Raw genomic sequence first — 14293 nt, 5'->3', positions numbered from 1 at the left:
CCATGTAGTCAAAGAAAGGAATGGCTGAGGGTCAGAGGGGAAATCTTTGGAGTAGAGAAGTCTGGAGGATAGGAGATCTGGATAGAGCAAAAGATGTTGACGTTACTTCTTTAGTGACATTTTTCCTATTTGTGATATTATTTTATTAATTTGAGCATTACTCTCTAAATAGTTTGTTTTTAACTGCGTTGAATAATTTAGCCCTTCTCTTTTCACCCTACACATACTTATAAATTGTAATACCCGTCTTATCCTACAAATTATTTCTGTTTGATACTTTAATATCTCTGAAAAATATTTTAAGTTTTTTTTAACAGTTAATTTTTAGTTTCTGAAGTTGAGCAGTTTCTAGCTTAGTCATGACTAATTCTGTCAAACTGAATATTAAGATACATGGATACATTTTACTACATTTACAACTTAACCTCTAAAATATAATGAGGTAACATTAGGCAAGATAGTTTTTTTTGAGGAGGAAAAAGTAGAATACAGCAAATACTAAATTTTTTTTAAATAAGCTTTTTAAGAATAATTTTAGACTTCTAGAAAAGTTTCAAGGATGATTCAAAGGGTTCCCATATACCCCACACTCAGATTCTCCTATTGTTAATATTTACATTTGTATGGTACATTTGTCATAATTAATGAACAAATATTGATACATTATTATTAACTAAAGGCCATAGTATTTTCAGATTTCCTCAGTTTTTACCTAATGTCCTTTTTCTGCCCCAGGATCCCATCCGGGATACTACATTGGATTTAGTTGTCACGTCTCAGACTCCTGGTTGTGATAGTTTCTCAGACTTCCGTTGTTTTTGATGACCTTGTCAGTTTTGAGGAGTCCTGGTCAGCTGTTTCGTAGAATATTTCTCAATTTGGGTTTGTCTGATGTTTTTCTCATGATTAGACTGAGGTTATGGGGTTTTTGGAGGAAGACCACAGAAGTAAAGTGCCGCTCTCATCACATGATATCAGGACTACCTGCATAAACATGGATTGTCACTGTTGTTTACCTTGTTCACCTGGCTGAGGCAGGGTTTGTAAGAGTTCTCAATTTTAAAGTTAACTGTTTCCACCCCACCTGCCATCTATACTGAACTCTGTAACGAAGTCCCCCCTTGAAGAGTGGGGAGTTATGCTTCACCTCTTTGAGGGTGCAATATCTACATAACTTATTTGCAATTATTCTGTACAGGATATTTACCTTTTTTCCCCTATTCATTCACTCATTCATTCATTTATATTACCATGGCTTCACGAATATTTATTTTATACTTTGAGTTTGGATCCAATACTACATTACTTATTTTGTTCAAATTGTTACAACTTTTGCCATTGGGAGCTCTTTCAGTCGTCTTCTGTGTCCCTTTGACATAACTTCATCATCTTTTTTGGAGCACTTCTTTATTTTCTGATACTAAAAAAATACTCTAGATTTATATTGTATATTCTCTGTCCCAGTGCTAGAATCAGCCATTTCTCAAGGAGTCTTGTTTTCTTTTATTGGACAATGGTATTAGAAACCAAAATATGGGCCCTGGGTGTGCTCATTGCTACTGGGGCATCATTGTTTCTATGCCCTCCCAGCTGACAACTTGGAAATGTACTAACCTGTGTATACACACATATCTATAATTATTTCTATATATGTCCATCTGTATATATGTATTAAACTAAGCATGAGTTTATACTGAAGTTTCCAGCTCTAATCCAGTATCATGTGGATCAATCTAATCTTTTGCACTCAATTATCTGTAACCTTCCAGTCCCACAATGAGAAATCTGGTTCCCACTTCACCATCAGACAAATTTACTTATTTGTTAAATACCAGTATACATGTATAATGGTTTCGGAGTTGTTAACCTCTTCCCCCATGAGATAACAATTTTACCAGCTAGAGCAAAGTGCCTATGTACAGTTTCTTTTGTCTTTAGTCTTACAGTCTTAATTCATTTTCAAAGTTACTTAGGTCACCTATTTTTACCCCACTCCCTCCAGTGAGGTTATGTCATGTATTTGGAATGCAGTTAGATTCTTTTGTCACAGGCTACATTCTGCCTGGCATGCCCCAACCTCCTATTGATTTTTTAAAAATTTGCATACACTCTTCATCTGTTCCGTGGGTTTTGACAAATGCATAATGTCATATATCCCCCACTACAGTATCATACAAAATTGTTTCACTACCCTAAAATATTGCCTGTGTTTCACCTATTCTACCCTCTCCTGCTCTCCCTGAACCTCTGGCAGCCGCTGATCTGTTTTTTTGTCTTTATAGTTTTGCTTTTTCCAGAATGTCATATAAATGGAAGCCTACAGTAGGTAGCATTTTTCAGATTGGCTTCTTTGATTTATCAGTATGCATTTAAGATTCACCCATGGTGTTACATGAATTGATAGTTTGTTCTTTTTTATCGCTGAATAGCATTTAATTGTATGTACATACCACAATTTGTTTATCCATTCACGTACTACATTGTGAATAACATTATGAAGCAACCTATAACATTTTGGTTGCTTCTAGTTTGGGGCAGTTATGAATACGGCTGGTGTAAACACTTGCATGCAGGTTTTTGTGTGGACATATATTTTTAAATCAATTGAAAAAATACCTAGAAGTGTGATTGTTGGATTGTGTGCTATGAATATGTTTAGCATTATAACTGCAATGCTGTCTTTTGAAGTGGCTTCACCATTTTGCATCCCCACCAACAATGAATGAGTGTTCCTATTGTTCCACATCTTTGCCAGCAATTGGTATTGTCAGATTTGTAGATTGTAGTCATTCTAATAGATATGTAGAAGCATGTCATTGTTTTAATTTACATTTTGCTAATGACAAATGATTTTTAATATCTTTTTGTATGCTTTTTTTCCTTTTGTTTATCTTCTCTGATGAGGTGTTTAAGATCTTTTCCCCATGTTTTAATTAGGTTGTTTCTTTATTGCTGAGCTTTAAGAGTTCTTTATATATTTTGGATATAAGTACTTTATCATATATGTATTCAGTAAACAGTCTCTCCCAGGGTTTGGATGTCTTTTCATTTTCTTTTGACAGTGCCTCTCACAGAGCAAGTTTTTAATTTTAGCGAAGTCCAACTTATATTTTCTTCTATGGATTGTGCTTTTGGTATTATATCTAAAATACTATCATCAAACCCAAGATCATGCAGATTTTTTCCTGTTTTTTTTCTAGAAGTTTTACAGTTTTGCATTTTACTTTTAAGTCTGTGGTCCATTTCAAGGTAATTTTTGTGTAAGATGTGAGGTCTCTGCCTAGGTTTATTTTGCTGCATATGGATGTCTGATTGTTCCAGCACTGTTTGTTAAAAAGAGTGTTTTTTCTCCACTGAATTACCTTTACACCATTATCAAAAGTCAGTTGAGTATATTTGTGTGGGTCTGTCTATGGGCTCTCTATTCTGTTCCATTGGCCTGTCTGTCTGTTCTTTTACCAATGCCATGCTGTCTTGATTATTGTAGCTTTATAGTAGGTCTTGAAAGTTAATCTATCAGCTTTATTCTTTTTCAGTATTATGTTGACCATTCTAGGCCTTTTGTCTTGCCACATAAATCTTAGGGGGGTGTTCTGAGTTTTAAAAATGAAAAACTAGAAATTGTTAATCCTCAGAGATGCAGAATAAATGTGATGTTTCTTTAATTTTTTTCCCAGGTGGTTCTTTGAGGCTCTGAAGTATCCTAAGTTTTCCAAGGCTAATGTCATCAATGGAATACTCATGACTGTGGTGTTCTTCATAGTGCGGATTGCCTCCATACCTCCTTTTTATGGCTACATTTACTCTGTGTTAGGAACGGAAGCCTACCTGAGGCTTGGATTTTTAATTCAGTGTTCCTGGATCTCTACTTGTGTTGTTTTGGATGTAATGAATGTCATGTGGATGATCAAAATTTCAAAGGGGTGCATCAAAGTCATCTCTCTCATAAGACAAGAGAAAGCCAAAAAGAGTCTTCAGAATGGAAAACTTGACTAAAAGTGGGCTGTTGATAAGCATACTTCGTGATTACCCACATTATATCTTCTGATAGGTTGAATTCTTGGCATGTTCTTGTGCTTCTTTATTAATTATACTTGTTATTCTCGGTTTCAATGTCCTTTTTTTCCTAACCGTTAGAAAAGAGAAACTAAAATTTAGTTTTTATCTGAAGATTTATTTTCTGATATTCTTCGGCATTATAAGCATGGATAAAATCTTAAAGGTTTAAATAAAAATGTATAAATATGGTGGTGAATCTTTTTAGAAACCTGTTAACCAGCATTGGTATTTTTCTCTGTGAAAACATGACTTTGCTAATTTGGTGCACTTGGTTTTATGTCACCGATTTTGCTGAAAGAATGGGAACGCTTTAAAATCTGTAGATAGCTCTCCACATTTTGTTGTATTGCACTCATTTCTTACTATGGCTGTCAGTACCTGCGTAGTGTTTAATTTCCAAATTGTTGAAATGTTCTTTTTCTTAGGCTATTAGAAGTGATGTCTTTTTCATTTAGATATGCTGTCATCTACTAATAATGAAGTATTTTGCTTATTTGGGGAATCTTTAATTAGTTAACTTATGGGAAATATTTCTTGCATTTTCAGATTTTTCTGACATCACTTTATTATTTCTATTTTAAACATTTTTTCAAATTATTGCTTTTTTCTTTTGTAGTAAAGCTTAAGACCAATCTAATAGAGCTCCTTAAGAGATGAATTCTTCCTCCTAAACATGCATGTTCTAGATGACTATTTGGGCTAATAGGAGGAATCATTAAGAAAAAAGCGTTAACACTGCTGTCTCTATCTGCGTCCCTTGCACTTTTTCTATGAAAAATATATTATTTCTATTTGCAAAACCTCCCCTGAGTTCAGAACCCAACATCAGCACCAAAATCTCATGCAATATGTATTTATCATGCTCCTAAGGTAGGCCTCTTCTTGATGAGACCAAGACTACAAAACAAAATCAGTATTCATGTTTTACTCACAATTTACACCCATGCTTTTGCTTAACCAGCACTTTGAGTGCTTTGAATTTGTGTCTTTCCTAAAGGATAGGAAAACAATAGATAATTTAATCCAAGCATTCTGATTATCAATATTATTGCTTTATCTGAGGATAAATGACTGGTGACTTATTTTTTCTGTTTGTGGGTATGTTTGTGTTTGCTTTGGTCCTTACAACCCAAATATAGAATTATATAGTTAGCTATTATTGCCTTTATTTATTTTTCTCAAGTACTTTAATGATCATCCTTACCTAAGGAAAAAAATTAATCAGCGGTAAATACTAGAATTTAGTTGAACCCAAACCAGAAGATCTAATTCATTCCGTTTGAAGGAGAATGTGTGACTTACTCTTATTGTCCATGTTATGATGATGAAGGGAGGCTAGCTGGATATTTCAGGACTTCTGATTTGATGTGATTTGATTGATTTGGCTGTCCCATGCAGATGGGGCCTGATACATTGTAGAACATTTGAAGAAGGTAATTGAGATCTCGGTCAGTAACTAAATGAAAAATTGAAATTGATTGGCTTATACCAGGTACACTTATTTTTGAAAGACTTAATTAAATTAATATAAAATATAGGTGTTTGTTTTTAAATCTGCTAATATTACATTGATAATTTGTTACTAAATTTAGTGCCTTCTACACATAGGCACTTAAACAGGTATTGGTTGTTTAGCAGGGGTAGGAAAGCACGTGGCTTTATCTTGTTCTTTTCTTGCTCTTTTGCAAGAAAAATGGCTTTTTAAAAGGAAAACATTTATATTAGAAAACTATTTTGGAAATTCATTCCTTTAGGAAGAAACAGAACTTGAAATATTTTTGACTTTGGATATTTCTGTAGCTTCTGAACACAGATTTTAAACCCACCATCAAAAGGAAGACAATATAGGGCTTCCCTGGTGGCGCAGTGGTTGAGAGTCCGCCTGCCGATGCAGGGGACACGGGTTCGTGCCCCGGTCCGGGAAGATCCCACATGCCGCGGAGCGGCTGGGCCCATAAGCCATGGCCTCTGAGCCTGTGCATCCGGAGCCTGTGCTCCGCAACGGGAGAGGCCATAACAGTGAGAGGCCCGCGTACCGCAAAAAAAAAAAAAGGAAGACAATATAAAGCTATATATTAGTGAGTTTCAATATAGCAATTTCCATTTTTATAGTTATTTCATGCTTAAAACTTCATTTTTACTTTCACCAACAGCACCTTTCTGCAGTATAACCCCTCACTAAGTAAGTGTAATTAAAATATCAATGTGTTGAACTAAAGTTTGTTATTCCCTTAGTCAGCAATTCTTATTTTAAGCTGGCTGCACGATAGTTAATTTAATATCCAGATTTAATATCCAAAAGTAGTTTCTATGCATTTCCTCACAAAACAGACATGAAATGAAAAAGACACTGCAAGCTGCCATGCTACTTGAAGTCAGATCTTTACAGGAGCTATACTTTGCTGTTCTGTGATTGTATCCACCTACGTAAGATACAAGTAGTTAAAGACAGAACATTTCATTTGTTAAATGATGAATTTTTTCATTTATTAAATGACAAACTTTTGCTACACATTTTACGTATTAAATATTTTGACTACATGGATTAATTTAAATGATTCTATTAGGCATTCTGATATTTAACAACTTAAAATATTTATAGAAAATGAAAGCAAATTGGTATAAATTTTTAAGCAACTCTATTTTTGTAGAAAAAGATCAGTGACAACCTGTAACTATAAAGATGTTCTCTGAACGTGTAGTACTCTAGAAAATAAAAATTCTTACAAAATTTTGAAAATAAATGAAAATCAACAAATAACATGCAAGATCATAAACTGCATTAGATATTTTATTTGGGAGAATTTAGAAATTATGAGCTTTAGTTTATAACGTCTGCATTATTGTGCCTAAAATCTTTTTAATGAATATTATTTGCATTTACTTAAAACAATATGGAGTTATATCTGAATGCAAAGAAATGAACTCCTGCTTAAATTGTCTTGATACATCATAGTAAGTTGAAATGTAATTTTTATTCCAACTGTTCGTTTTGGTATTTCATGGATTAGCCGTATGTTAAGAGAAATAATGTCCTCACCATTCCTAAGAGTGACTGATATACTGTGGATGACCCAGTACTGTTGTAAAGGACTAGTTTTAGAAACTACCTAGTTTATAGGTGTTTGAATCAAATTCTTTTCTAAATTTTAATAACCTATTTGACTCAAATCAAAATTTTGCTAAAAGTATCAATTTTTAAATTGTATGCTTTCTCTGAGGTGCATTGGGCATTTGGAGAATGGTTCTTCCCTTTACTGTTGGTTACACCAGTTTTTATCATGTATTTAGAAATATTCTTCTCATGGAGATATACAGGGGAAAAATGTGTTGTAATATTCATGTTTGTTCTGCTTCATTTTTAAGGAAAATAAACATGTTCCAAAAGACACTATTAAAATAAGTGTTTGAACAAATTTCAGTTTCTAGGTTACTCTTCACTCCAAATATGTAAATATACATTTGAATTGGCTTTAAGTGGTTTAATCTGTTGGATGAAATTGAAAATTCCATGTCATTGTTGACATCATCAGTTATACTTCATAGAAGACTATGTATTTATGTGTTTTGGATTCCATAAGAAGCAAACTGGTATAATTTTATCAGAAGTGTGGTACAGTATGTCTCAACAGGTACAAACCAGCACAGCAGCGAGACCCCTCCTGTGCTGAGAGGCCTGGGGCACACACACACACCTTCCCAGCCTTAACCACAGCAGGTTGACAATAGACACACTAAACCTACTGAAAGTGAATCCTGACTTGAAAAACACGTGTGATATGTGTGAGAACAAGGAAAAGCCAGCAGGACCTGGGGTTGGAGGAGACAGCATGACTGATTTGCCCTTAAGAGCCATGATGCTCCTCCTTCAATCCAGAAGTTTTCTCTCTGAATCCCTTGAGCCTTCCATCTCTTCCTCCTAATACCCTAAAGACTTCATCAGCACCTCCCTCCTTTATACTAACACCTTTCTATGTCAACTTTTGAGACCTCCCCATACCTGTAAGCTTGCCAGTCTATTGTGGCAAATTTAAAAGTTCACAAGTGTGTTCTTTCATTGAAAAAAAACCCCCAAAAACATTGCAGTAAGTTTCAGTAGTGAACAAACCATAATTTATTAAGAGGCTATAGGAAGCCACTTAACATTTAATAATACTTATTTACAACACCAAGCAAAGCTTATAATGTTATGGTTTTATTGAGAAACACCTGTAGTCTCTTTCTTAAACTGGCTTAGCAATAAGAGCTTTATAACATGTTTCAGCTGGGGATTCATTGCAAGCATGTAAACTATCTAAATGTTCTTCCTCAGACCCTCTGACAGGCAGAGGAGGAACCGAGGTAGCTGTGTGTTATGAGGAGGGTGTGCTGGCCTGTGGCAGCATTACTGAGTCCTCGTTCATCAAGCAAACTCAGTTATGGTCCTGTTTCTTTTAAAAACAAGCTTATAGCGAGTGGATTACTCAGGGTGTTTTCCAAAGTACAACACCCAAGGATTTGAGCCCTGTCCCTTTTTAGCCCAGACCTCTTAACTATCTCTGTTAGCTTTGATAAGGTCATACCTTTCTTTGGAAGATATTTTGGGTGGCAGTGAAGCTAAAGATTGGTTTGTTTGCATTGAAAATGTTTACACTGATTCCCTGTAAGCAGTAGACAGTTTTGAAATCAGGCCCGATATTTAAGACCAAAAAAAAAAAAATTCTAAATCTCAACTATATAAATACCTCTGGCTGAAAACTCGTTAATTATTATCTGTATGTTTTTTCCTTTATATCTTTATGTAATTCTTTCTGTAATTAAGTGTGCATTAAGGTATTTGCCACTCCTTGGTTAATGAAGCATAAAAATATAACTGTAAATAAAATATGCCCTATATTTTTCTGTTTCTTGCTTGGTTTGCTTCTAATACGATTATGTCTACTTTTTACTCAAGGAATTTTTGCACAGATAATACTCTTACTAACTTGTAACTGGGATGAGTTATGAGATTTGGGGGTAATTATTTGATTTTGTAATGATAACTTTTAGACATAGATTTAATTTGAAAAAGTTACTTGAAACCTGAAGTAAATGTGACAGCTATAGTGATACACAATTTTTCTCTGAGAATATATCACATTAATATTTAATTGTCAAAGATTTTAGAAGTCTTTCAAAATACATTTATTACCTTTGAGAACACACCTTCTAATGTACTTCCATAAGGCTGAAGAAATTTATTTACAGAATGTAAGACTTGGTAATTTACAAATCAGTGTTACTCAGATTTATCAGATATTAAAATAGCAACTTAGTATTCTTGTTTTGTTTCTGGTGGTGCTTTGGAGGGGTTAGTGGACATCTTTAGGTATTTCCCTTAAAATTTTGAAATGTTTGTATACTTTGTATGTGTGCCATTTTAAAGTATATGCAAGTTCTAAGCAATAATCTGCATGTTATACAAGGTTGGCATTACTTTGTCATGACAATTTTATTATTTTAAGAATGTATAAAATCAATATCCTATATATAAATCACTCCAAACCCACCCCCCAATGAAAACATTGGGATTTTCTTGTGTTAGAACACTACTAATAATGTGGTGCAAAGCTTTGTATTTTGTGAAAAAAATAAAATCACAATTATTTAGTGCAAAAGTTTGAGTCTACAAGGTGTACGCTTGAATAATAATTAATGGGTGATAAAAATTACTTTTCTCACATCCAATCATCTCTCCTAGCATCTGAATCCTAACGTTAATATTCACTCTTCATGATGCTTGTAGAGCTTGTTTACCCACTTCCCTCCCTCCTTTCCTCCCTTCCCCCCCCCTCCCCCGAGGCCCCAGCCTTGTAGCAAATCAGAAGGCACAGCAAACATTTTAGTCCTGCTTATTAAGGGAAGGAATGGTGCTATCTAATCAATAGGCTCCTTTAGATTGAGTAAGACTTTGGCAATTATGTTTTTAATCTCCTTCCCTTTGTCCCTTAGGCCTCTCCTGTGGTCTTTAGTGTTTTTCCCAAATGTCTTGGCTGGAATTCCTACTTTCCCAAATTGCCTGTGGTCTTAATGTTGCATCTTGGTCTGAGACTATCCAGTAGATCAGGAAGCAGAGCGCTAATTGAATAGAATACTGAAGTGGTTTGGCCTTTGGAGAGTAGCATGAGTCATGCTTCAGAACATGCCTAAAATGCTGTGTCAGGACTGGCAAAGGAACAGCTGAATTTCAAAATTAAAATAGCAGTCACAGCTGTCAGTGGAGGCAGGTCACAGGTAAAATTCCAAGGATTCAGAAGTCCTCTAAGCAAGTGGAAATGGGCGCTCTCTCCCCTACCTCAGGCTGTCTCAAAGATGAGACACCCTTTATTCTCCTATTTTCCAGTCTTCATCAAAGCCTGCATACTGCTTTTCCTCCCTTTTGATTGTCCTTAAACATATACAAAATAAGTGATGATGGCAGATTTGCAACTTTCGCTCATGTGAGTAACTGATCATCTGACAGATGTTCCTGGATGCTCCCACAAAATTAGGCTCTTCACCTATGGCCTGTGTACCCCCTTCTGCCCAATGAGCCCATTGTTGCTTCTGGCACAGTGCTCCTAGGTCCTCCATGCCCTGGCTAAACAGCCCCTTCCTCTTTTCATCTACCCCCAGCTAAATTTTACTGCCACATCTAGTTTTATTATTTTCCCCAAATCTTTGGTTATACCACTCCAGAAATTACCTGAGCAGAACTTTCAAAGAAGGTGACTTGTAGGGAGAAAGGAAACGTCAGTAATGGTGGGCTGCATTTCTGCTGAGGATAAAGTTCAAGGACAGATGAAAATTTGGAAAGAATGACACAGGAAAGGAAGGAGAAAGGACTTCAGAGAATAGGAAGAATAAGAAAATGCTATGTACGTGTCCACTGCATTGGGTGACATGAACTTATCAAGAAAAATGAATATAGTGAAATTCCTATACGTGGTATAAGAATTTTAATGTCTTTTCTATATTAAGATAAAATATGTACATTATTCATTTTAGATGCCTTTCTATATGTATGTGTTTATATTTAGGGATATTTTGTGTGTGTGTGTGTGTGTGTGCGCGCGCACATACAAGAGAGCATATCTTAGCAGTGTTTCACCCACTGCGGACAATCAGATGCCTTGCTGTGGACGTAGGAATGAGGAGGTGACCTTTGTGGAGCAGTGGTCCTAGTGGGCTGCCTGAGCCTGCAGGAAACTCCACGTCCTGAGAGCTGCTGTAGTTACCAAAAGCCAAACTATGCCCAACAATTCAACTTCTGGAATGATTAGTGTTGTCAGGTAGCCTCATCATGAGAGGTTTTAGAAGATCATGAGCAGTTTTTAAAGTCTACTGTGCTGTGGACGGAAAGGAGGCATGAATGGATGCGGCACAAGAGGGTAGGATTTTGTTTGAATTGTAAATTGGAAAAGAGCAATTTGGAAAGCGAGGTGCCTGAGAGCCTAAGGGAACCAAGAAGATGTATCTTTTTTTTTTTTTAAGAGATATCTTTTTATTTATTTATTTATTTATTTATGGCTGTGTTGGGTCTTCGTTTCTCTGCGAGGGCTTTCTCTAGTTGCAGCAAGCGGGGGCCACTCTTCATCGTGGTGTGTGGGCCTCTCACTGTCACGGCCTCTCTTGTTGCAGAGCACAAGCTCCAGATGCGCAGGCTCAGTAGTTGTGGCTCACGGGCTCTAGAGCACAGATTCAGTAGTTGTGGCTCATGGGCCTAGTTGCTCCGTGGCATGTGGGATCTTCCCAGACCAGAGCTCGAACCTGTGTCCCCTGCATTGGCAGGCAGACTCTCAACCACTGCGCCACCAGGGAAGCCCTAGAAGATGTATCTTAATCTCTGTGAATCTTAGTTTACCTGTAAAAACATTTGAAGTATCTCTGATGTTTCTTCCAACTCTTGTGTCATATTTGTAAGAGCTTCCATTTGAACAAAACAACTAGGAAGGAGCAGAAGTAGCTCTAAGCTTGGTCATGTGATTGAAATAACATTTGAGGGAGATTCTCAGTGTCCAGTGAATGGGAGGACAGAGATAGGTTAGTGATGGAGAAACCAGCCAAGCAACTACAAAGTGGTTAGTTAAGCCAGATGTGTGCCCAAGACAAGGAAGAAAAAACAGATGGGCCAGATCTGATAAATATTGCAGAGGGAGAGCCAAAGAGATTAGAAAAACTCAATATGACTCACAAATGAGTCTGTGGAACTGAAAGGTGACAGATGCTAGTGGTTGTGACATCAGAATGTGGGGTGCCATGGACTGAGCGGGAGGTTGGAGAGTAGGCAGCTCTTAGGGGACGTCGTGGATGAGACGGAAAAGGGGGAAGTAAGGTCTGGGGTCTTTTGCCATGAATGAGGAAAGAGAAGGTATGGTAGTGGAAGGGCAGAATGGAACCTGTGGTGGGTGTCACATAACGGCAACGTGAAGAATTCAATCTGGGAGAAAGAAAATGTCTCTCAAAGTGCCTCACTGTCACTGTGTGGTTTCAACTGCTTTTCTCATTTCAGACCCACAGTCTTGCCTTGACCCCTCGTGTCTGCGTTCCAGGTTCCTGACTGGTCACTGATTCAGGCTCTCCACTCCATCCTCATGAATCATTACTCCCCATGGTGTCTGCCCAGTGCCATCCAGAGTTTGGGAAAGGTCTAGAGATGATGGTAAGGGGCCCAAAGAACAAGGCCCTTCTATGGAGTCTGGCTGCAGGTCCCTGGAGAGGGCGCAGCCTTGCAATGGGATTGACTCCTCAGGTGAGCTGGTCTTTGGATGGTGAGAGGAGGGGCAGAAGTTCCAAGGGTGTAGCAGAAGCTGGCGTGTCCTGGAGCAGGGGCAGGGAGGCTGCAGTGATTGTGCTAGGGCTCCAGTCTTAGTTCATGAATCGCCAAGGGGTTCCCTCCCGGACTGCCGTAGTCTCCTGATTGGTCGCTTCCACTCCACGCTCTCCCTGCTCATCCATCACCCCTGCTACTCACCAACACATTTAAAAACACAGCTTCAATTTGTGTCACAGCCCTCCTCTACTCCCAAGTCTAAATTCCTTAAACCAACTTTCAGGATTTCAGGGATTTTACCCGACTCCATCTACTCAAGCCCCACCAGCTGGGTACCATGACCAGCACCCGCTCGTCCAGCCACAAGCCTTTGCACTTGCTGTGCCTCTTTCCGCTCACACATCTGTTGCCTACTCATGCTCGAGACACGTATTAAGAGCACTGGTTCTGGGCTTCCCTGGTGGCGCAGTGGTTGAGAGTCCGCCTGCCGATTCAGGGGACACGGGTTCGAGCCCCGGTCCGAGAGAATCCCACATGCTGCGGAGCGGCTGGGCCCGTGAGCCATGGCTGCTGAGCCTGCGCGTCCGGGGCCTGTGCTCCGCAACGGGAGAGGCCACAACAGTGAGAGGCCCGAGTACCGCAAAGAAAAAAAAAAAAAAAGTACTGGTTCTTTTTTTACCAACACAAAACAAAACAGACAAATGAGTTCAGGTAGAACTGAGAGGAATAAGCTCATCGAATCATTTTAATATTTATTAAGCGCTGGCTAGATTGCGAAGTGGGTTCCTGGAACAACCGGGGTGAAGAAACCCATTCTTGCCTGAGTCTGGATCTCAGAACTTCCATCCTGAGTAAGCCTCTGAGCCACAGCCAAGCTGTTATGTTTTCTCTCAGCCTAAAGGTCAAAATTAGTTCACCCACCTCCACTGATTGGGCAAGTTGTGGGAGCTCAGCCCTCTTCAGCCTCCTGCACAGACTTTGATGTTTTTGAGTAACGTGGAGGAAGGACTTCATCTGGGAGCCTGGAAAACCGAATCCTAGTTCTGGCTCTACCACCGACCACTAGCCATCTTAGCCAAGTGCTTTCACCTCACTGGCATTTGTTTTTTCATCTGTAAAGTGAGGAGGAGTTGAATTGGGAATTGAAGGCCCATTTTCTTTCGAATTCTATGATAATGGTAATTAGAATCAGGCTTAGGGTTTAGCCCAGGGTACGGCAGACCCGGCAGACTGCAATTCTAGTATATTGGTTTAAGTTGTGTAAGTTTTGGGGAGCCGGCTTAGATTCTACTTTTGATCGTGACTATATGCCCTTGAGTGAGGCCCCTTGTCTATGATTCTACCTTCCTCACTTGCAAGAGGAGATGGTATCACTTGCAATCAATGAAGCTAGCCAGAAAGGCTGAGTATAATGTTTGCTGAGTGCTTCAACATTTTTAGGGGAAAGAGATAAAGTTTTAATGA

The 14293-nt window shown here is 38.0% G+C and overlaps 1 protein-coding gene across 1 annotated transcript in view; it reads left to right on the top strand.

Annotated features, from left to right (window-relative positions):
• The window catches only part of LOC309819477 (TLC domain-containing protein 4-like), a 64448-nt gene extending 54800 nt beyond the window's left edge, over positions 1 to 9648 (top strand). The window contains exon 7 of the mRNA XM_082649639.1: positions 3678 to 9648. Coding sequence (XP_082505765.1) covers positions 3678 to 3996 — 319 coding nt within the window. The 3' untranslated portion in view covers positions 3997 to 9648. The remainder of the gene's footprint in view (positions 1 to 3677) is intronic.
• The last annotated feature ends 4645 nt before the right edge of the window (positions 9649 to 14293 follow it).

The sequence above is a fragment of the Grampus griseus genome, assembly GCF_964374135.1.
Source record: "Grampus griseus genome assembly, chromosome: 1".
Lineage (NCBI taxonomy): Eukaryota > Metazoa > Chordata > Mammalia > Artiodactyla > Delphinidae > Grampus > Grampus griseus.
Note: the sequence above shows the minus strand (reverse complement) of the source record. Positions and strands in the feature narration are given on the sequence as shown.